The 25,045-nt window shown below is 41.1% G+C and overlaps 2 protein-coding genes across 8 annotated transcripts in view; both read left to right on the forward strand.

Moving 5' to 3' along the window:
• The window catches only part of sipa1l1 (signal-induced proliferation-associated 1 like 1), a 28,216-nt gene extending 24,705 nt beyond the window's left edge, over positions 1 to 3,511 (forward strand). The window contains exon 23 of one of the 2 annotated variants that reach the window (XM_085937528.1): positions 67 to 3,511. In XM_085937528.1, the coding sequence (XP_085793654.1) occupies positions 67 to 210 (144 nt within the window). In that variant the 3' untranslated portion in view covers positions 211 to 3,511. The remainder of the gene's footprint in view (positions 1 to 66) is intronic. The other variant, XM_085937529.1, reaches the window with a different exon arrangement.
• Positions 3,512 to 5,112: 1,601 nt separating this feature from the next.
• Positions 5,113 to 25,045, forward strand: part of rgs6 (regulator of G protein signaling 6) — a 30,893-nt gene continuing 10,960 nt past the window's right edge. For 2 of the 6 annotated variants that reach the window (XR_015068855.1, XM_085937232.1), the window contains exons 1-3: positions 5,113 to 5,223; positions 7,329 to 7,656; positions 24,843 to 24,939. Coding sequence is in view for 5 of the 6 variants with exons in the window: in XM_085937232.1 (XP_085793358.1) it covers positions 7,438 to 7,656; positions 24,843 to 24,939 (316 nt within the window). In the remaining variant the exon portion in view is untranslated. Of the gene's footprint in view, positions 5,224 to 7,328; positions 7,657 to 21,065; positions 21,293 to 22,291; positions 22,947 to 24,842; positions 24,940 to 25,045 lie in introns of those variants that run through there. The other 4 variants (XM_085937234.1, XM_085937237.1, XM_085937233.1 and 1 more) reach the window with 4 other exon arrangements.

Here is a 25,045-nt window from a genome sequence, read left to right on the forward strand (position 1 = left end):
AAAAATCAACCAATCTGCTCTTACAGTGTATAAACTTGATCTTACCGCCATTTTAAAACCTCACAGGAGCGTGACGAGAAGGTGCGGCTTCAGGCTCAGATCAAGAGGCTGTGGGAGGACAACCAGAGGCTTCAGGAAGAGTCTCAGACCTCTGCCGCGAAGCTCAAGAAGTTCACCGAATGGGTCTTCAACACCATCGACATGAACTGACACTCCTCAAGGCATATGAATGGCAGGCCCAGTTAAAAATCCCACTCTGGTTACTGATTGACCGGACACAACAGTCGCTCATCTCGCTGTGCTCCTTTTTTGACCCAAACAGTGTCAAGAAAGGGAAACCACGCCCCCTTCTGTAGACCTGAGGAACCGCCAGTTATTATGAACAAAAGCCATTTCCTCACCCGGTGTGATGTCACACTGAAGGTTAGCTGAGATACTCAGTGGACCTCCTAGAACGCACAGAGAATGTAACCATTCTCGCAGGCCCGACCACTTGCATAATGAGCTGCTTGCCCACCAAACTGTGGGAAAGGCTTTTTTTTTTTATTTTTTTTTATAAATATCCCCTCAACGGAGAATGAAAATGTCTGAGGCTGGATTTGTACCTTTCTCCCTGCACAGCGCCAGTTGTTTTGAATGCTCCCCAGGGTTTTTATTGTTTTTGTTTTTTGACCTGCACTGAAGGGAAACTTTTTATTTTTTAATGTCAATGTTATTTCCTCCGGGAAGGTGATAACAACCCAATCCGTCCTCGACAGCACAGGCCAGCCTCCCCTCCGACAATAGGAATAACGTTAAAAGCCATTGGCAATGGTGCCACGCCATAACTTCAAGACTTCTACCTGGAGCGCTTTGTGTCTTAAAAGCAATAGGAAGAAGACAGGACAGAAATCCCTGGAAAGGTTTGAAAACGATTCACATCATAACAGAACTGCTATACATGAGCCTCGATCCTCTCTTTACTTTAAAGTGGCGAATTTCCTCCTGTGACAAAGAAGACTGGAATTGTGATCATTTGAATTTTTGGAGAGGAGAGGATAACTATGAAGGGTTTATTTATTTCCTTGTATTATAATTCCAATGAATAAGTTGCTCTATTCGTACAGTACAACTGACATCAGTGTTTAGTTTGTCATGAAGAAAAAAAACAACAACCTCGGTAACTATATAATTTAATGGCTTTCTTTCTTAATCGTGGCTAGAGCCGGACTATCTGCATTCTGTGTAACGTGTTTCGTGGTGCTCGAGCCTGCTGTCGTGTTGCTTTCAGCGCCATCTAGTGATAACCAGTGCAACTACTCATGGTTATACGACGTGCTGCCAGTTCGTACACTTTGTATTTTTCTTCTTGGAACATTCATCAGAAGGGCCGCAGAACAAAAAAAAAACAAAAAACGATGGCGCATTAGAATTTGACTGACAATCAAAGGTCGATGTTTGGATAAAGGGAGCTGAGCTTTCGGCGCGCTTGTTCGATTCACTTGTATTCTTTCCCCTCAGGTGTGTGAACGTGAGAATGATCCAAGGGTATGTAATTAGAAAATTGTGGAGTGTGTGTGAATGTGATTGCTAGCATCACAGCGTGAATGTACGTCAGTCTATCCAGTGTGCCTACAGTCACTTAGGGTCATTTAAGGTCACGCCCGGGATAAACAGGGACGTACGCACGTGCCTTTGAAACAGCACCTGGGCAACCAACACATGAAAGCAAAACACTCCTCTTCATCACCCATGCGTGGAAAAGAAAATTGTTGCTTGTCACAATAGATAATTTAGTTAGCTTTCTAGAATCATTCGTGGAATAAAATAGTACTACAAACACATTTATTTTGAAACTGACCTAGAAAAAAAATTATTCTTTCGTCTTGCAACACCAAATTGCCCCAAAAAATGGCCCTCCACTTGACCACCAAAAATGAGAGCCAAATTATCTTACTGACAGTTGACACACACAAATATTGTAACAGTAGTTTGTGCATTACACTCTTTGGACATGACATTTAGTCGCTACACATTTTACGGTAATTTCCATTATTCAACAGCAATTAGGATACACAGAAACGATTACACTGCAAAAATAATGTCACTTTTCTGCTCTGTGGGAGGCTCAGGCATTTCGAGTGGAAATACGTGTCTGTGTGCCTTTTTGCATTCAGTACAGTGTGTACTTAAAGCAGCTGTAATCAATATCATTCATCTTGCAACACGACGGCTAATTTTTTCCGCTAGGTGTCGAACTGCAACAAAATGTAGTTGTTACTTGCTTACTAACGTAACATTTAAGTTCCCCAGTTTTAGAATCTCATCAACGGAATTTAGAATTGATGCATTTGCAACTAGACTGCACATGGCTCCTCGGCATGAATGTAGAAACTAAATTAACATGTTTACATAATGTACAGACTGGTGCATTGAGATGAATTAAAAATATCGTACAAAGGTTTGGTGGATTAATTAAAAAAAATCGGAAAAAAACATTCTCGCGAATCAAATAGTTTTATTTTTTAAATTGAACTACTGAAATACATTTTCTCCCAATATTCTAATTTATTAAAATGGACCCGTAAGATTGAGCTCAATCCCATTTGTAGAGATGAGCAAATTAGAAATAAAAAAATGGTTCTGTTTTAAGAATCACTTTATAGATTATAGACGTTGATTGCTTGTCAGTATTTAAGATGGCGCCACGTTATGAAGAATCTTCAGTCATCCAATACTGTGAAACATGAATGAATTAAAATGTGCTATCACTCCCATAATTAATTGGCATTGTCCAGATTGTAAGTAGGTAATAATTCACATTTCATTGTACATGCAAGGCGCTCTTGTTTTTGTTTTATGAATGAAGAAAAGATGAGTGATGTAATGTTTTGCTTGCATCAGTCCATTTGGTCTCTTTACCCCCCCCCCCCCCCCCCCACGTGAATTGCTCAGATGTTTCCATTTTGTAAAAAAAGAAAAAAAGAAAAAAAACCTTTGCACATATATTTTTGTCCAGAAAATGGAGTTTACGTATTTCGAAAAAGAATGTGGGAAGGATCCATCATCCATTCTGTGCAATCTTTGTTCTTGAGATGTGCTTTGCTGCTCTTTAGTTTAGCTGTTATTGCAATTTCTGACCAACAGAGGGAGGTGCTCGACTTTTCTTTGAATTAAAAAAAATAAGGAAAATCCAAATTTGTTTCTTTTCCAAAACTATTCAGGTTAATCGGATGAACAGGTTTGAAAATAATTCCGTCTGTATCGACGCTCTTACCAGTTTGGTCAGTGATTGCAGTTAGGAGGGTTTTCGCCCCGAGTCACGATGGGATGTGTCATGCGGGACCGTAGAACTTTACAGAATACAAAAATGCTGTTTAAATCCTGCGTCTATTGTCTTATGTAAAATGTAAAGGTATGGAAAACAGACATTTGCAGTGATCACAGTATTAAAGTTTCGCAAATTGATAAATGGCGTGGCTCTTTTCCCTACACAAACATTTTATTTATGTTAATCGAAAAAGGATAGCAATTGGATAAAATTTTTGCCAGAATGCATATCGACAAAACACTTGGATCAATAACCTAAAAAAGCCTTTATGGTAGATTTTTAAAAAAAAATAGCGTTTGATTAAATATAATATTGATGTTTTTCAACCATGATCACATCAATGAAATAATGGATCGATGTCACCTAAAGAAAATGTACAGTACACACTGTCTTCATCACATTTCCAGGATGCTGTCAGTCAACCTGTACTGGTTTAAACTCTGTCCACCTGAGGAGACATTTAAGGCCACCACGCTTCCAGAAGAGGAGATGGAGGCGGCTGCGGATTAGTCATCATCAGGTGGAAAACATGGGGGCTGAATCACTTGAAGGATTTTCAACTCAGAAGAGAGCTGGAGGATTTTTCACATTGAAAGATATTACTTGAACTTTTGAGTGATTGACTGGTTTCTGGAGGAACATTTTCAAGTCCACCTGGTCCCATTACTCTGATGGTTGAGGTGTCTGGGCCCCTAATTGATGGACGATGCTAACTCTGCTACTTCTTCGGTTAAGTTCATATTGACCTGCTGAGTCTCTAAGTGTGTTTGTGTGTAAACTAGGATCAAATGTAGAGCGACACTCACCTAACCACTTTCCAATCCTGTGGGAACTTGGCTTCCTGTTTACTCTTCCTCAATAATGCAGTTGGGCCAGAATAGAGGCTCTGGTTTCCATCCATGAGTAGACTGTTGCGTGTGTGTGTGTGTGTGCGTGTGTGTGTGTGTGTGTGTGTGTGTTTAGGCAAGAGTGGTCCATCAGTATCAAACAACAGTTAACCACAAAGTGTGCGCATCGATTTGTCTTATTTTTTTCCATTTGCACAAAAAATGAGGAAAAAACAGAATACGTGGTTAAGTGTGATTTTGGAAAGTCTGTCACAGGAATGTGGAGAATGAGGGCAGCAGGCCGTATGTTGCCGCATATAGGACCACATCTAAGGGTAGCCGGCATGAGGGCCCACTTTTCCTCTTTAGTTGATGTCGTTGCATCACACGCTTTGATGTCATTCGTTGCTCAGCCAAAAAGCTGCCACCGGCTGAGTGCTTAGCCCCTCAGCTCTCTGCTCTCCATCTGTGTGGGGAGAGGGTGAAAGGAAATGAGGGACTGGAAAGGGCGCGGGGAAGCATGTGAAAAAAAAAAAATAGACTACTACAAGGGTAAAAGAGTGGAGATACTGCTTAATCACTTGTTGGTTGGCCTATTTGATTTTTAGAGTGGACAGTTGGGTGAAATCAAACATCTTTGTGGATCAAGTAGACTATAGAGTGAAAATATTTATTTATTCACAGTGCAATAAAAACCATTTGAATGGGAAAATTAGTCTTGATTGTTTCTTGATCTTGAATTCTCTTTCTCTGCCTCTCTGCCTCTGCCTCTTTCTCTTCTCTTTCTCTCTTTCTCTTTTTCTCTCTCTCTCCCTCTCTTTTTCTCCCTCTCTCTCTCTCTCTCTCTCTCTCTCTCTCTCTCTCTCTCTCTCTCTCTCTCTCTCTCTCTCTCTCTCTCTCTCTCCCCCCCCCCATATACACACTCCGTTTCTCTCTTTCCATTGCTTGCCCATCCTCATGCTCCCTCCCTCCCTTACTCTGCCTCAGTGCACGCGTGTGTTCGGAGGGTCTGTGAAAATCGTTTATTTTAGGAGCTGCACGAGACGGAAGAGAAGAGAGATCGGAAGAAGAAAAGACACCAGTGAGGTAAGAAGGTGATGACTGACTGGAATGCGATTCTATTTTTAGTCATAATGCTAATATTAGTCTGTTAACTTGGAAGTGGCACATGCCTGTTTTTTGTGCATGTGTGTGTGCGTGTGTGTGTGTGTGTGTGTGTGTGTGTGTGTGTGTGTGTGTGTGTGTGTGTGTGTGTGTGTAGGCTGGTACCAGATGTTTAGTGTCACCAAGGATTTAAGCTCAGAAGATGCTCAGTCAAGTGTTCTGCACCAAGGTGTGACACTTGCTTGTTACCTGAATAAAATAAGTTATGTACTTATGCGTGTATGAACATGATACATTTCATCCTATAAGACCACCAACCATAAAAAATGAAAAAGCTTTTTGTGTGTGTTATTGTGACTTAACACTTGGAACAATTGAGCATAGTTTGTCACACTACAATCTGGCAACAAAAGCGAGAACACCCCTTAGAGGAAAAAGTCCACATTTTAGTTGTGACACTGATTATTCTGTTTGCATCTGTGTGTGAAAGAGGAAAAACAAAGGAAGTCTAATTTAAGATGCACCTAGTGGCTCTGCGTGTTTATGAAGTGGTCCTCGGAGACCGGAGGGGACCACCAACTGATGCTGTTGAGAGAGCAAGCGACATACTGCAGGGCATGTTTCACTAAAGGTGTGCACAAACAGATGTGAATGCTGATCTACTAACTAGGTACTTCCAGGGATGTAGTCTTTAAAAAATGTCACAGAAAACATTTATTAACTTTATTTCAAGGTGCTGGACTTACCCGACTAAGTTTATTTATTGTGACGAAACGTAACAAATATCTGGATGCACACACGCATATGGCATGGTTTGAGAGAAGTACAGCACTTTGAGTTGGCAGACGCCCCACAGTGCAATGTTCATGAATTTTTCAACAAAACCGAAATAAAACAACAGTACAGTGTGTACTTCCTATAATATTAATACAGCATATGGCAAGCGTCCTTCTCCAAGTAATATTTTATCAACTAATTGAATGTTTTGTTTTGTGGACGTAGAAATAATTCAGACAAACATCAATAATTTACTTCTTTTTCTGCCCCAGAGCTTCTTGTTATTTGTTCAAATATTGTGATTACATGATGCTCTTCCCAAAATTGATGTGAAGATTCGGATATATTCTGCACAAACATAAAATATGGCGAGGGTCAAACCTCCTGACACTCGACTGGATCAATATGTCCAACAGAGAAGCTTGTTATTTTGTTTTATTTTTTTATCATTTTTTTGTTTTTACAAAAATAAAGACTGAAGAGGAAAATAAAGTTGAATTTGCTAAAAAAAAAAAAAAAAAGACCTTCACATTCATGGGACACTTCTGGATGCCAGATTTGTGTTCTGTCAGCCATCTTGTCCAGCCCTTCCCTTCTCACCACCACCACCATTGATTTCTATTAGCCTCACCTGTGCCACTCTCTCGTCAGCCGACTCTTGTTTTGGCCAATATGTTTCTTTCCTTCTCTGTGTTTTGAGAATTGCTCTAAGTGAATATTTATTTTGATTGCCATTTTGTACTTCTCAAAGTCATAAAGTCAAAGTCGAAGTCTGCTTTATTGTCAATTTCTTCACATGTTAAGACACACAAAGAGATTGAAATTATCTATTAATCTATTATTATTAATCTAGTCCCACCATCCCACGGTGACTAGACACATTACACAATACATACAAGCAAAAGAAGAACACAACTGATTTGTCGATTGTGTATGAAGAAATATAGAAGTTGCAGGCTGTATTGTATGAATGCCACCCGGTTGATGTGGCAGTTGACAATTCCTAGTCTAATTAATAAAATAACTAATATATATTTTAGTTACGGGATTGCAGTTTAACTTTAGTGCTTCATGGAATCATTCAATTTAAGTGAATCTTTTCTTTTATTCAGTTGGACAAGTACAGAGGACCTCCATAAAAATTTCGAGTGATGTAAAAGTGTGTTCACACTTAAAGAATTAAGGTTTAGGTTGGGTAGGATGGATGAGTGGTTAAAAAATTTGCCTTAAAATTGTGGGATTGTAGGTTTGAAAGTAGTCGTTCGCTGGAGATGTTTTTGTATGTTATTCTGTTGTTTTTTTTTCTGTAGTGGCTGAACCCTGATGGAGGTACATTAAGGGCAAGGCTGAGAGTGTGACGCTGTGAAAGAAGACTGGATAACTTAACACGGGCGAGGACGACTGACAGGAGGTGAGGAGATGGCTGAGGCACCAATTCAACCTCAACAACAAACTGAAGAAGAAGAGCAGCAGAGTGAGGAACAGCTGAGCTCTTCCGGATCCACAGAGGCCGATGAAGAAGTCGAAGACCAGAAAGAAGACGCCCAGACACCCCCGACCCGACCTCTGCTCTCCATGAGGTCATTGAGCATCGTAGACCCCGATGACGACTCCCCCAACATGACTGTCTACAGAAAGGTAAGACAGGATGCTGATTTTCTTACAAGAAGTAAAAAGTTGCTATCATCAAATTTAAGATTTCACCGTCAGGCTGCAATAACTACACTCATATATACGTGTATATACACACATACATATATATCACTGTTCCATATGTGCTGTAGGTGAAAATCACCGTCAGTGATGAATGGTGAGGACAAATTGTCTTGGCTTGCTCTAAGTGTGGCTCGTGTTGAAAATTCATCTTCATGGGACTATCAGTGCTCTATTGACATATTATTGCAATAAAGTTGGATTATAGAGCGAGTCAACATGGGTATGGCTCCCTGGCTATCTGATGGATATCCATGACGCTGCTCTTATCGGACTCGTGGGGGAAATATCAGGCTCCAGCAGCTGTGATCCGCTAGCTTGGTCTGCATGTTTCGCTGAACAACTTTTTCCTCTTGATAACAGTCAACCAAAATGACTTGCCATTTTGCCATGCCAAGGCTTAAAAAAGAATATATATTGGGGGGAAAAAAGACTATACAATAAAACTTTTGTAGAAAAAGAAAAGTCTATATAGCAAGGCTTTTTTAAGTAAAATGGAAAAAAAAGGCCATATAGTAAGGCTTTTTTTTAGTAAAAAATAAAATGGCCATTTACTGTAAAAAAAAGGCCAAATAGTACGTTTTTTTTTTTCGTAAAACAATGACCATTCATTATAAACCATTTAGTAAAAAATAAGTAAAATTAAAAGGCCATATAGGAAGGCTCTTTTTAGTAAAAATATGTATAGCATAGTAAGGCTTTTGTGAGAAATAAAAGAGCATGTATAGTGTAGATGTTAGGGTTATTGGTATGTTTGTACCCTGTTTGGATATCAGTGTTTGACACTGGAACACTTTGAGAGTGTCTATTGTTCTAAGTTTTTGCAGGGGCGGGGGTCACCACTTACATCATTGTAAAAGGTGCAACCCAAATAGGCTGCCACTCCCATGGGCCTCAAGTCTCCATGTGAGCATAGCGTATGTGTTGTAGATGCTCACGAGGGAGCAACAAGATGAAATGACTCCATTCCAAAGGCAATCTTACCACGCCCTAAAATAACGCAATACGTGTGTGTGTGTGTGTGTGTGTTGTGCCAATGAATGCGGGAACATGACAGTCAGCCCCCGTCGTCACGCCAGATGAACCGCGGCGCACACCACGTTTGCATGCGGCCCTCACACCAGCCAGAAAATAACACAGCTAATGTAATGACCGTACGTCTCACTGCTTCCCCAGTAGGCAACAATTGCACGCATTTACTTATTTATTTATAGTGCAGCAACATAAAGCATTGCGAGGCGGAGGAGATTAGAAAAGTGATGGGCAGAAGGCATTTATGCTATTTGAATCATTTTTTTCATCATTGTATCCTCTAGAAAATAAAGGGAAAATGGCCTCAAACATGTCTAATCTGCATCAAACGTTTCAATCAGAATAAAGACTCACTGAGTGCATTGTTGAATAATTCACATGTTCCACTGTGCTGCTGGTATAGTGAAAGAAACCTGCAATTGAGGCATGTTGACACAAAGAAAACAAAGCAGCCAGCAGGAAAGCATATATGAAATGTTTTACAGCCTAAGCTTGACTATTTAGTAAATATTTTTTTTTCATTCTGACTTGAGTTGTCATTGATGATTCAAGTTGCTGGACTGGAGGTTATCTGACAGTATCACGCCTGTGAAATCACTTCACCAGTTATGAGAAAGTGGGGGTGTAACAAAGACCAGTAAGGCGCTGTCGGCTTTGATTAATGACTTGCTGCTGAATCAGGTTGGAGATGCGAACGCGGCAGTGGGGAACGTTCAGGGAGGAAACCAAAGCGCTGGAGAGAGGAAATGAGGCAAGGCAGAATTGTAGCATGAAAGTAAAGAAAGCCAAATTATAAGCAGGAGAAGAGTTTGTCCGTCGTGAAGGTTACTTCAGGTAAAGATGCTAAAATTATGCCGCGGGATTGTGGGGGACAATAATGTTAATGTTGATTGATTATTGCTTCCAGCAAGCCGGTTCTGCTCAGCAGAAGAATCAGCAGAAGAATCACTCACAGAATGACACAAAAACTATAAACTTTCGACAATGCTTAGTCGAGGAGGGCGCCACGGGCTAAGGGTGAAAAAGTAAACGCAAAAGAAAAAAAAAATGGTGTCATTGGCCTGGACTCGCAGCTAACACAAGACCGTTAATGTACGCCGAGCACAAAGCACTTGCACAGCGGAAACTACAAACGTGCGGTTTGTGAGGGCCAAGAAAAAGAGACGTGTTAACATTTTCCCGGCATCCTCTCAGCAGTTCCACTTTAAAAACGATAACGAACTGATTCCCAACATTGGCGCTCTTCTGTGAAAGGTTGCCCCGCTATGAAATATGCATGGCCCGGACCGCTGTCCCATTATCTCGTCGGATGAGTCATCAATCATGCCTGAATGGGAGTCGGTGAGGAATATGCAAATCGGTCTCCCGGTTTACCGCGTACAAAGCTTTGCGATGCAAACTAACAAGCTCTCTTCATAATTAACGCAAGATCCCTCCTGCCGCTCACCTAGCGTAGCACCTTCGCTGAACACGCTGACATTTTGAGGATGGTGGGTGAAGTTCTGAAGTTGAAAGGTTAAACTGAGGCCGATCATAACAGTTGATAGCGGCGAATCATTCGAATGGGAAGTGAGAGCTCTTCCCTACGGGGAGTCATTCGTCTCCTCCGACCGCTTCTTTCTTCAAGCTTGCTTTCCTCTCAATATTCCTCGTCCTATTTTTATTCGCCTCCCTCCCACCAATCCGTCCACCTGCCTGCCTCTCTTTTTAAAATGAAAGTCTGTGTGGGTGTGTCTATCTGTGCCACACTGACACAAATTTCCATCACTGCTAAAGTAAACCCGGATTTGTTTGAAATGAGAAGAATGGAAAACGAGTCTTGAGGCGATTCAAGTGTGACCGACACATATTTCCACTCTTTGGATTCAAGACTGAGTTGTCAAGAACGGTTATCTCCTTTGACCACATGCAGAATGAGTCCTAAATATGTCCCGTTTTATGATGATTGTATTGACAATCCAATGAAAACTGCAAATTGAATGCCAAAGATTGGCTTATGATTAATTGCTCCTCTCCCTCTGAACGACATAAGACCTCCAACTAGAGAAAACAGAGCAGTGATCACATGTCAATCTTTTAGCCATTATCGTTAACGTAATGGTTTTGATCAATTGAAGGAAATAATTCAATTCTAACACCCACGGATTGTGGTTCTGGGGAGTTAAATTTTCTGGATGATACTGTGAGGTGTTTGTAATAAGTTACAGTGGAGCCTCGGTTTTCGAACGTCCCGGTTCTCGAACAATTCGGTATTCGAACAAAAAATTCGAGATTTTCTTGCTTCGGATGTCGGACCAAATTCGGTTGTCGCACCTCGCGAGATGAGCCGAGAGGACCCGCATGCCAAGTGACTCCGTTATTACATTCTCGCTACTCTGAGGATTGCATCAACTCTAATCATGCCTCCAAATGAAGCAAGTGGGAGCAGTAAAGCCATCCTAAAACACAACGGCGCGCTGCGGGCGGTTGCGCGATCGAACCAAATTAAGCTCCCTGCCCACTGAGGTCCACTTAAATTTTGGAAAGTCCATTAGGACTTTCAAATTTTTAGCGACCTCTCTGTCACAATAATGCGACCAGCGCGAGGCAGTTGCGCGGTCGGCGGCGCGCTACGGTTGCGTGTTCGGCGGTGCGCTGCAGTTTCGCGATCGGACAAAATTAAGCTCCCTGCGAACTGAGGTCCACTTAAATTTTGGAAAGTACATCAGGACTTTAGAAATATTTTCTAAATTTCAGCGGCCGCTCTGTCACAATAATGCGACCAGCGCGGTGCAGTTGCGTGGTCGGCGACGTGCTACGGTTGCACGTTCGGCGGTGCGCTGCAGTTGCGCGATCCGACAAAAATGCGAAAATGAAAAAATAAGGTTTATTTATTTTATTTATTTATTTTTTGCTTGGAACGGATTAATTTTTTTTCATTCTTTGTAACGGGAAAACATGATTTGGAATTCGAATGATTCACTTCTCGAACAGCCTCCCGGAACGGATTTTGTTTGAAAACCGAGTCTCCACTGTATTTAATGACTTCACTTTTGGGATGGACATGGAAGACTGGACACTTTTTACCTTGCGATGACTTTAGGGTTCATCCCTTGAGTTGGAGTCATAAAACCCAAGTCGGGTCCGCTCGCTGCAGCACGCCGGGATATTTATTAGCCAATTTCACACTGGCAGGATATTTAGTGGTGAACAAAAACATGAATCACCTGCAGCTGAAACGCTCCTCTGCTTTTCGGGTGAAATTTCTGGAAGTAGCCACAAGCATTTACTCTCTGACCGATTTTTGAATGCACATTTTTGAATGTGTTGAAGCCACTCGCCAGAGTCGTGATGACTAAGCTCAGCCGGCAACGGATATCTGAGGAGCACTCATCACGACAGCAGGTAGAAAACAGCGGGCTAATCGAATCAAGGCAGCAGGGAGAGGTTAATTGGAGGGGTTTCAATTGCAAATTTCCAGATGAAAAGATTATTACCCACATCACGTTTCTGCTTGCGTTTAATTCACAGACCGGGTTTTTTGGATGCGCCACATCATGCAGGATCATTAAAGTAAATCGAATATTCTTATTCATATAGAACTTTATGCGCTTGACAACTTAGCTAAATAATCAAGTACACGGATCACCAAGTTAGGGATATAAATATAGCATGAGGTTATAAGTCGCACCCTTTTATAAGTTATTTGAGTTTACCATCTAGCGAGACGGTTTTATTTTAGCTTCAATTTCTCTTGTTAAAACTTTGAAGCACTTTTTTTTAGATCAAATGATGCACTTCAGAGTAAGGTGGACAAAAATGTGCTATTAATAACAGCAGCAATCAGCAGTCACATATTGCACAAAATATCTCATATTTTTGTTGTCTGTAATCTTTTCTTACTAAAATGACAATAAATAATGTAATTTAAATAAACTGTATTAACATTTACACGACAGTTGATTGTTCATGACCTTTAAAAAAAAGTCAGTATAAATAAGCTCTGATCTTGAATGTGTCAGTTTATTCAAACATCCAAGCACAGCAGCACAAGCAGTCACACTTGAATGAGTCTGATGTGAATCACTTTCCCAACGCGCTCCATTCCCTTGTTTGCTCATCTCTCTCTCTCTCTCTCTCTCTCTCTCTCTCTCTCTCTCTCTCTCTCTCTCTCTCTCTCTCTCTCTCTCTCTCTCTCTCTCTCTCTCTCTCTCTCTCTCTCTCTCTCTCTCTCTCTCTCTCTCTCTCTCTCTCTCTCTCTCTCTCTCGCTCTCAAGTTGCCTTTATTGATGCATTCAGGCTATTTTATGTTTTTTATTTTTTTATTTCTATGGTCTACACATTGACAGCAGGTGTCAAAAAAAGCCGTTTGGCCTTGATTCTCTGTCAACACTTTGACTGTTGCTTGTTCATACAGAATGAAGGTGAGGGGACTGCAAATGCAAACGCAGGTGGCCGGTCTGAAATGCTGCAGCAAACATGGGAGGACTTGACTCCAGCTAATTTTTGATTCCAAGTCACAAGCAAAATTGAAAGCTCTGTAAATATATAAAGTATACTAACATAAATATACTGAAAGGTTAGCTTAGCACCTCTTGTCCAGAGGTGTAATGTGCATTGTGTTTGTTCCCTGTGTGTGTGCGGGCACGCATGTACTGCTTTTGTGATGCAGATGGTGACTCACACGGACACGGACAGCCAGCAATAATAATCACAGCCAAAACAATGTGGGCCAGGCAAACGGTTTGTTGTTCATCGGGGTTTTGTGATGCTGTCATTCTTTGTTGTCAACACACTGGCCTTGTCCAGAGTGCAAACTGTTTAATTCCTAATTAATCCCACGGATAATCAGAGTCTGAAATGGATTAGCATAATGTTTTGTCGGATAACAATAACACAGACGTTTTCTGGCCTCGAGTGGGATGTAGTGAAAAATTTGGCCGAAATTTCAAAGGGGTTGCTAGAACACAACAAACATTGTATTGGTTTAAAAATGAAAAGGGTTTCATATTTTGTGAGAAATAAACACACCTGCAGCCATTTTGTAGCAATGACATCATGAATATATCAGACCGACTTGATTTGCTAACATGTTTTAAACCCCCCAAGGTCAAAGGTCAAAATGAATGCAGGACAAATGCGAGAGTAGTGCTTGCTAGAATGCTATGTTGGCATCAAAGTGGTGCAAAAGGGGCAAAAAAATGTTCCTGCTATAAAATGATAGTCCCCGCAGAATCATTAGAATCAAGTTGCCATTACCGGAGGGTATCGATTACTTGGTATCGGTATACTTGAGAATAGCTACTCGTACTGGTATCAATCTGGGGAGAAAAAAAAAGTGTTATAGGGAAATCACATGGAGACACAATGTGAGATGAATAACAATCGACTAAATATTGATCGAGCAAGAGCAGAGAGGACGTGATATTTCTCAGCACAGTGAGTTAATATTCATCTGCCACCGTAATCGATTCCGATTAGATGGGATGGAGTTTTCTTTGCATATTCAGAGATGTTTGATTGACATGACTATCTTGGATACACCTTTTGGAATGAATGAAAGAAAACTCCATCACTAAGCCGGTAAAAGCAATGGAGATAAGAATAGATTCCCTCGAATCTATCGTGGCGCCCATTAAGATGAAGACCTCAGGCAATCAATCAGCATAACAATGTATGTTGCTCCATCTTCATTGATCCGAGCACAACAATATTCAAGCCTGTTCCATTCATTTCTGCGCTATAAATAATTGGTTGTATTTTCCTTTGTCATCAGTCCTGTAACAACATTCCAACACAGATCACATTTTGGTTTGCATTAGGGAGCCACTTTAACATCTTAAGCAACTACATACAAGAGCTTCAAAGTTTGGAGCACTTAACTCTCATTTAATCCGCAAGTGTGCTTTGAGAGTGTTAATATTTCATAGGGATGAATGTTGTCGAACTGACGGACAAGTCTTTTATGGAAGTGAGTGATCAATATCTATCAGGGAAAAGCTGTAACAACGTTATGTGGGTTGTATGTTGATGTAACATTAAGGCTGTGGCCTGTACATTACGCTCTATTGAAAAATGTTGGCAGTCATCAATTTTGAGTCCATTGTTAGAAATTGATGTTTTGAAAGGTGAGCAAATAGTTAAGGAGGTTCTGGTCAAAGTTTGAGCCGGCACTTTAGTATAATAGTAATTGAAAAAATGCGTCTGTCAAAGTCAAAGTCAGCTTTATTGTCAATGTCTTCACATGTTAAGACACACAAAGAGATCGAAATTACGTTTCCCACCGTCCAACGGTGACTAGACACATTACACAACAGATACAAGCAAATAGCACAAAGAGTAAAAACGAATAGACAAGAGCGATGAATAAGTAATAAGCAAATAACCCAAATAAATAAACAATAAATAAATAAATAGATAAATAAGAGCAGCAAAATGGAGCAAGCGTGCAGACAGCCAGAATATAGCGCAAAAGAACAGGATGTTATGCAGTGGAGGGGGGAGAGAATTCAGGATCCTGACAGCTTGGAGTATGAAGCTGTTGGCGAGTCTGGTGGTGCGGGAGTGCAGGCATCTGTACCTCTTCCCAGAGGGCAGAAGATCAAACAAAGAGTGAGCGGGGTGACTCACATCACACACAATCGCGGGCGCCTTGCGGGTGAGATGGGAGGTGTAAATGTCCTTCAGGGAGGGGAGGGGAGCGGAGCCCCAATGATCTTACCATGTGCTGCAGAGCTTTCATGTTGTATTCAGTGCAGCCACCACCCCACACAGTGATACAACTGGAGAGGACGCTCTCAATGGTGCAGCGGTAGAATGGTTGTCATGATGGCAGGAGGAGCACTTGCTCGCCTGAGTTTCCGCAGAAAGTACAGGCGGCGCTTAGCTTTCTTCGCCAGCGACGTAGCGTTGGTGGTCCAGGAGAGGTCCTCACTGATGTGCACCCCCAGGAATCTGGTGCTGCTCACTCTCTCCACCACAGCACCGTCGTCTTAAAGTACTGTTTATGCTGCAAACTTTCATGTTTGTGTAAACAACTAACAGCACATTAATATGCACAAGGACGTCCGTCCTCATTATGTCTCTCGGCGTAATTGTCCCTCTTGAGACTCTTTCATCATGTATGTTGTTGGATTTGGTCCACAATTTGGGAAGCGCGCGATCCACGCCTCACGGCGGAAGCCATAGCCAATCACCTGTTATCCAATTTACTCACTGCGTGCTCGTTTTATTTCTTCAGTTTTAGGAAAGGTCTAAGACACCGAAACAAAATTTAGACTTACACAGGTTGGTTGAGTTCAATCACAATTCTTGTTAAGAAAGCTCTGTTTTCAGTAAAGTACATTACAGCGCCGGGCCTTGCTCAAGAGCAGAAAGTCTCCATTCAGAAAAGGCAATGTTCAAGCTTTTTTTGGTCCGCTTATATTCAGTTGGACATGCCGGTGTGGGCCGAGTTTGATGAGTGATGAGTCTTTGGGGTGGGGCAAGTTCGCAGGAGTGTTTGATTCCATGGGAGTGGGTGCTGGTTCGGTGAGAGCTGGTTTCGTGGGGTTGGGTGCTGATTATGGGAGATTCGATGTGTGTGGGGGCCTAGGCGATCATCTTTGGCCGGGTTCTTGGCTGTCTCTCTCTGGCACCTGCTGGTTTTATCTCCAAGTGACCTTCCTGAAAACGTTCTCCTCCATTCTTGCACATACACTGTCGCACCTCTTCCATTCATCATCCTTCCACTTTTGTCATTTTGTATGGACTTATCATCATCAATTCGTTAATGTTCCCTGACTATGCAAAGTTCTTACTGACCACTTACCATGCATTTGTTTGTTTGTTCTTTTGACACTCCATCTACTTGTTTGCATTGTCACATTCTTAGTTTAATTATGCTTCCGACCGTATTTTTCATTATTAGTCAAAACATTTTCTTTCTGTCCAGAACATTCAATAGTAATGCAAGGCTGGCGTCTAGCAATAGGCAAAATACGTCACATCAAGCATTAATCAAAACATAAGATATAATCAGGTACAAAACATTCTTAGACACCTTGGGCCGTGTTCGTGAATTAGAATAACATCAGGCGTGCATTAAACAGTTTCTTCAGGGTCGTTATGCTATTCAGGCAATATATCAACAAACATTTGTTATTTCAAAGTGCACAAAAATACATATCAGATCATGAAGTTATAAAAACCTATGTCATCACCATATATAAAAATGTCTAGTTATGTCTTTATTGGTTTGGTCTGCAGGTATAATAATGTGCTTAAAATGTTTCTTTTATTGATTTAATATGTGAATATACTTGTCTGCTTCTGTACTTTATTCAATGAAGTTTGAGCATATCTTGTTTTTGTAGCTAGGCAAGACTTTCTGTATTTCGACCCCATTCCTTCAATGTATTGCTTGAATTTTTAATGGAGGCAAAAGCATTCAAGACGTTGCAGAGTGAGTCAAAAAGCTGCAAGTAAATTAAGAATTCTGGGTGCAACTAATGTATGAAAATGTATTAAATAAATAGCTTGACTGGTGGCAGCAAATGTACACGTTAAGCCGTGTGGTTTGGAAAAAGAGCTACAAAGAGCTGTTGACAGAAATGCTCTCGCTCCCGCAGGGAGGTCTGAGGCTGCATGCTCACAAATGACTCGGTGTTACTCTCTGAATTACTGTGTGAAAAATGGAAGGGAAAAAAATGGTGCCTGAGTGCAAGCATGCTGAGAAGCTGACAATGTTGGGGGGGGATAAACTATATTGGTGTGCTTCACTGTGACCAGAGATGACGCAGCTTTGCAGGCTATCCAGGTAATTGGCCCCAAGCCAAAGTGGCTGCTGATTGATCTTTTTTATTTTTTGGATGGTGGGCGGCTCCGGGTTCTTGCCTAGGTTCCTGCCTAGATGCGTCCCTGGCTGGCTAAAGTGAGTCAGCTAAAGCTAAAGCTTTGTGTTCATTTGAGGAAGATGTTGGTTATTTTTACTCCGCTTAGTTGCTGTGCGGCACACGCTTCAGTTCACGCTTTATATTCGACATAACCAAGCGCTATTAAAATGAATCACTCGATCCCAAGTGATGCATCTTGGAGGTTTATTTGCAAGACAAATCCCACTTCAGCTTTAATTGGCTTGGAACCATATTTGGTAACTGGAGTGGGTGTTCAAAACCGACCCTGTACACCTACTATGAAGCAGTAAAAGAGCAGTCAGTTAAGAAATATGAAACAGTATGTAAATTAAAAGGTTGATATAGCCTTTAGAAATGGTCAAACATTGTTTTTATGTTCAAAATAACGCTGGCCATTTTACAGACATGCTTTTCATTGTTAATAACCGATGAGGAGACATTTTTAGACTGGCATGGCTTCAGTTCAAGTAGTTGGCAGGTAGGGACTTTAAAAAATTTAAAAAATAAATAGTAAACCTCTTCCTCTGCCGTCACACTTTGTCAGCCACAAAGCTGGTGGGATTCAAATGTGGTTCTTAAAAGATTTAGTTTCATGCATAAACACGCACAAAAAAATTGTGTTGGGCAGAACTCAACTAGAAAGCATATAAAGAGATAAGTCATTCTTAATTTGAACATTTTTCATTCAAGTTGTGCTGGAAGTATTTGTTTTATTTTTTTACATTTTACATTTCTCATTTATCAGCAGCAGTTTCTGTTCATTTTAATTTACAGTTAATATGTGCTACTCACCAAAATGTAATGGAACCGTGCAATGTTAACATATTAAATTTGGCAGTCAAGGGTTGCCATGGTAACGGCAGAAGTTCCACCTAACTTAACACACACGGTTTGACTGGCCATTACTTGAGCAGTTTAATTGCCTCCTGTGTGTATGCTGATGTTATGTTGCTAATCTTTTCCAACAGCCCCTTCCGCGCTCTCTCGCGTCTGTCTATATGGCAGCAGCTTTGTCTATAGGGGTCAAAGCTATCCAATTAACCTGCACGGGCTTAGCAGTAACTTGTATAGCTTGGTGACATATCACGCTTGACTGTGTTTCAAAATGCATGTGACATTTGCTTACTAATTAAACTGTCTTCGAGGTTACCAATGAGCTGGAATGTTATCATCATGTTTTTGCATTGATAGTCTTGGTTTGGTTTTCATTTAGCAAGAAGGTGTATGCGCTGTATGCTCCGATACCAAATACTGGTACCTTTGATACTTATTTATTTATTTTTTACATAAAATTTATCCTTAAAAAACAGTGATAGATAATTTTAAATAAAGATCTATATAGTATACTAATACAGCCAATATTCCTTAAAATTGCATGAAATTAATGGCAATCTTCTAATTTAAAGTTTCTAATAATAGAGCAGCGATACTAGTATCGAGTCACCACATTGTGAACTAAAACTGGTATCAGCACCGATACCTGTTATTGGCACTCGCCCATTCCTAATAAAATTTAACCTCATTCAAACGTTTTATGATAAACCCAGTTGATGGTTTTAGCAAGCAAAGCATCCAAGAGATAAAAAAATATAGTACTGACAATTCTGCCCTGTAGCAGTCATTTTAAATTAATGTCCTTCAATCCCTTTAATCCACTCAGCTTTAACAGTGTTAAGTTTAATAAGAGTTGCTAACATCAAGTCCCATTCACGATTGCCCTACAAATGACTGCTCGTGTCTTTTTATTGCTTCAGCTAGTAGAAAATGAAAAGCTGCAATAAGTCCAAAAGAGAATGTGTAAAATTGTTAAAATTAAAATAGAATAATAAATATAATGAAATAAAATAAAATAAAATTCAAATTATTTATGGTGAATCAACAAAAATCTAATTTTCCCAAGTGAGTGATATTGTCATTGGATATATGTTTGGGGTTTTCTGGTGCCTGCACAAAACATTTGTTCCATACCAGCTGTGCAACAGTCCATTAGCTTCCTGTAAGGTTTCTATTGTGACACGATCTGCATCATATTGGCCTTTTAGCAGCTTTGAGAACCGAAGGCGGGCGTTGAAACGCCTATTGCTCTACTTGATCAACTTGACATCTTTAAAGATCACTCCGCAGCCAAAATCCAAAAGACATGCATGTCACGGCAGAGCTGATCATAAGATGTGCATAGATTTTCTTTTGCTGTCATGGACATCTTTAAAACAATCATGAATCCCAATTTGTCTTCATTCGAGTTATTGGTGAGCTGGAGCACAGCCAAGCCGACAAATATTTCAACACAAAGTCTGCTGATCGATACTGAAATACTAATGACGCTGATAGCAGATTTTTATTCTCTGGAAGTGATTCTCACATTAAATTGAAAATATTTTCAAATGTCATGTCATTAGCAGGGAAAGTCACTATTGATCTTATCTCAATTATAAGCAGTTTGGAGGAACTACTTTTTCTTCCACTCGACATCGGGCAGTAGCTCAGGCCCAATCTCAATCCTTGTCCAAGACTTTTGTTTCTTGTGATTCCTCATTCTATAGCCACATGATGTATGTTTTAGTGCCATCCATTTTCCTCACACATTTTTGCACGCAAGAATAAATAATTGATGGCCGCGTGAAAGTCTTCTCTCACTCAGCTGTGTTCAATATTGCATTCTCGGACCTTCTCTCTGCTTGGTAATATTAGAGTGACATTTTGTCTTTCTATCGGCTTCATCGGCTTCCTATTTTTTCAGACCCTACATCATCCATCATTGCCCCCCCCCCCAAAAAAAGTCCTTATACAGCAATAATTGGACAATGTGTGCATGTTTAGTGGTGGAGTAACTAAAGGTGCGTTAATCTCCCATCCAGCAGCCTCGAGGGAATAAAAGTTTAGTGCTTTGCCTACTAATAGCGCGCTTGCTATCTCTCTCCACGCCACACTGAAAAGAAATGACTTTCCAAAGTGAACGTTTTCCTTGACTGCTCAAGCCAGATTCATGAATTGGACCTCTTTTTGCCCATTAGGGAATTTTGTGCCATCGCTCGACTCGTCAAAAGCGACAGTGCTTTTTGTTTGATATGCGAGGAACTGAGCGAGCTTGCCGATGTGTAATTCGGAATCGATACATCTTTGAGGATAATATAATTACTGGATGGTTTAATTGTAAAGTGGAATCATTTGGTTTGATTTGATACAGATTGTGATTCGATTCAAGATGGTATGATCCAAGAGTTTCCTGTTGTCATTTTACATTTATATAAAAGAACTTGTCAGTACTGTAACTGGTGCGTTTCCTTCAAAGATATCTCTCTCCAATAAAAAATGATTCAATTAGTATCTCGATACATTTTAAAGTGGAACAATTCTGTTTGATTCAATGCACTTTCGTTTTGCCCCCCCCCCCCCCCCCCCCCCCCCTTATTTTATTGGCTACTCAAGGTTCATCACAAATGGCTTAAAAGTACCGGAAGCTCTACGATCTCCACCATGGTTATCTTCTCGAGAAAAAACTAAGGAAATGGCTTTGAGATGGGGTTACAATGAATGGGCCTGTCCTAGAACCCGGTAGGTAAAAAGTGCTGGAGGAGTAATGTGTGGCCTCTCCATCTATCACCCGAAGGTCCCAGGGGTCCATCGGTGCAATCAATTGCGCTCCGGGATGCCAGGTAGATATATGAGCTTGCTGTTGTTCTACCTTGAATACTAACGCCAATAATTGGATTGCCTCTTAGTTCATTTGTTTCACCCCCGGAAAGATCAAGCTATTACTTTGCTTTGCTCTTTGCTGCTCTGCTTCCATCTATGAAGTTTGTATACAAGATGCAAATGCCATGAGGTATTTCTCCATGGGATCATTTTGAAGGGTTTCTCTATTTCATACTTGTTTATCCAAGCTGTTGTACAAATAGGCATCATTAGGTGACAGTATGGTTGGTCATACGAATGAAGCTGGAAAACTGCTGAGCCAGCCATTCCTCGCTTCACACTGATATTGATGTATGTGGTCTGAATGCAATTTTCAGCCCCAACCCAGAAATTATGGTACAATTCTGACCTGAGATAACATGCAATATTTAAATACAGTTGAGGTTTTGATGGACCTCCGCCTCATGGTAGGTGGAACCGAATAGATTGCATTGGACCATGGCGGTTGCGTTCTGTTTGCCTGTCTCAAAGTGAAACTTGAGGAAGTTGAAGAAGAAGCCGGGATGTCACATTAGCTGGTATAATTATTATAAATGAAGATGGAACGATCCGTCTGGGGTGTTGGTTTCATTAAGGGAGCACGCATTGAAAATGTTCATTCACGCTAATAACACTTTGCTGTAGGGAAAACGGACAAACGAGGACAGGGAGCAAATAATCAGCCCCACACCGAGATGTTTACTTACATTCTGCCAGGTATGGATGTATTTGAGAGGTCAGCACTGTTACCGTGCCCCTCGCCACCGCTGGGAGCACTGAAAACTTGTCTCAATCGATTATTGCCCAGGGAATATTTGCCCTCAATTTACATTTCCGTTCTGTTTGGCTGCTTTGCGCTGAGCCAGACAGCAAACCGCAACTTTAAATGAGCCGTCTGACCTATTTTTAATACAAATTCATACTTTCTGGTTCAAAAATATATTTACTTGGGAGATTGAGAATTATGAAGACTTGGGGGGGGGGGCTAGTGATTGGACCCCAACCTTCACCTGACAAGCCAAATAATAAGCTGCCCTGTAAGGTTGCCTGCCAAAAGCCTTCCACGGAGTTAGAATTCATTCAATGTAAAAAAAAAAGGGATTGTTTGGCAAAGATAGAATGATGGATGGGGTAGGCCATTGGGGAAAATAAGCTGCATTAGTTGTGTATTACTTTATGGATGTATTATGGAAATTATTTCAATCTTATTTCAAGTAAACACAAGTTCTATTCTAACTGTTAGTTGCCCCACCAATTCTGTAGTTCATCATTTCATCAGCTGTGGGGAAAAAAATGAAGCAATTCGTTTTCGAGAGAGGCATCAAGTTATTTGGCGGTCCTGAAGTTGTGACTGGTCTCATCTATTTTTCCGGGATCATCTCTCCTCGCTTGTCAGGCAGAGCCGCACTGGCAGTCAAGTGTGCAGAAGCCATCCTGTCGTCATTACACTTCCATTAAGCGTCACATCCCGTTGGCTGCCAGGCGCACTGGCGTGAAACCAGGAAGACTCATCGCCATCATGACTGTCAGCCAGGCCTCGCGTCTGACCTTCGCATATACATAAAACCTGCACTTGCTGTCGGAAGACCATTCTCCATCATCGCTATGAGTCATTACACCCACTCTGGATGAATGGCAAGTTCACTTTGAGATTGCGTCTCATTGTGTGTAATTTTTGTAACGTACAATTGTAGTACATTTTACAGTACTTAAAAGAAAAACCTTCTATAACTTGAAAGTTCTTGGCTACATATTGACTTTCTAATCACGGTGCAATTGCCACTTTTGCCAAAGAGGAGCATGCAATCAATGTCTCAGCACTTGAGTGTGTAGGAGCCAAAGTAGCTGAGGCAAATGACGCACGACTGTGTAGGAGGAGCTTCCAATCAGTTGCAAATCGCAGGGATTTAATGCTACACTAAGTGTCTTTGTTTTAGAACCTTGAGGTCTTCGCAGACATTTCCTATCTTACACTTGACCTGGTGGTCAATAGTTGTTTAAAGTGCGTCATCAAGTTTTGGGCAAGAAACATTTAATCTTGTTCTGAACGATTTGAAATAAGACACAATCGGTTACACTATGGAGTTACACAAACAGGTAGCCACTAGTTTGCCTTCCAATGTTTGTGATTCTTTTCTGTCAACAAATGTATGAGTAAACGTCCCCCCCAAGGGCCTCCACTGACATTTTCTCTCAGCAGGATGTCTTAATGTGTTCAAGAAAGCCACAGTGGGCTCTGATTGAGTTTTTAAATGCAAAGTAATTTTTGCTCGCTATCTTACAATGGCGATCCAGGCATCCTCGAGAATTACGTCAGAAGTATTTTCAAATCCAACAAAAATAACTTGTCCGTTTAAAGTTATTATTTTTGTGGAGTGGATAGTAACATGACAGCTGCAGTCATTCGGAGAGCTGCCTCAACATTCAGACTTGTTAGAATGGTGATGATGATCGGAATGTTCAGTAGCCAATGGCAGGCAGCCAGGATGTGTTTTTTCAAAACAGGGACGACAGCAGACTTGATAGTACCGTCTCCTCAAACAGAAGGCTTGTCAGTTGGATTTTCCGCATGGGCTGTAAACATCTGCGCTGGATGTAAATGGCTGTGAATTTTCCGTCTGTCACCACTTTTGGAGATTTACATAAGTTAGGCACCATTTTTGATTTTGAAACATGTCAAACTGCTGTTTGCTTTTTTTGTGTGCCGTGAAAGCAGCCTTAGCACCAGTCTTGGAACTGTCATGTTTGAGTAAACAAACCGATAGCTGACACAATTTTGTCTTTAATTAGAGAGCAAACTATTTCAGACTGAATCGTTTATTTGTATTATTTTCATTAGTTTTATTGTTTTTAGTATGTTTATTTTTTATTATTTGCAGTATTTTATTTATTCATTATTATCATGGGCGGCTCAGTGCAAAATCCACACAGGGAGGGCCGGAGGTGGAATCAAACTCGCACCCTCCTAACTGTAAGGCGGACGTGCTACCCAGTGTTCCACCGAGCTGCCCATGGATTATCATTCATTCATTCATTCATTCATTCATTCATTCATTCATTTTCTGAACCGCTTAGTCCCCACTGGGGTCGCGGGCGTGCTGGAGCCTATCCCAGCCGTCATCGGGCAGTAGGCGGGGGACACCCTGAACTGGTTGCCAACCAATCGCAGGGCACACAGAGACGAACAACCATTCGCACTCGCACTCACACCTAGGGACAATTTGGAGTGCTCAATCGGCCTACCAAGCATGTTTTTGGGATGTGGGAGGAAACCGGAGTGCCCGGAGAAAACCCACGCGGACACGGGGAGAACATGCAAACTCCACACAGGGAGGGCCGGAGGTGGAATCGAACCCGCACCCTCCTAACTGTGAGGCGGACGTGCTACCCACTGCGCCACCGAGCCGCCTTGGATTATTATTATTATTATCATTATTATTATTATTAATTTTTTCCCCAACTATGTTGCAACATAATAAAGAAGCCAGATACGGATTGAGAGTAAACACTCATTGACTTTCTACTTTCCAGATTGAAGACATTGTTACTCTTATCCAGGATGAGACAGAAGGCGTTCCCATCAGGACAGTCAAAAGTTTCATGACCAAAATCCCCAGTGTCGTCACCGGTAAGTTGGTTCAAACATTCTCTTTCCGGTTATATATCATCAAAACAGAAACCCAGAGGAGCTAGCACTGTGTTTCCTATGTGATGAACAGGATCGAGAGGCTTAA

Source organism: Syngnathus leptorhynchus, chromosome 18 (assembly GCF_054491065.1).
Source record: "Syngnathus leptorhynchus isolate UIUO chromosome 18, UIUO_Slep, whole genome shotgun sequence".
NCBI classification, from domain to species: Eukaryota; Metazoa; Chordata; class Actinopteri; order Syngnathiformes; family Syngnathidae; genus Syngnathus; species Syngnathus leptorhynchus.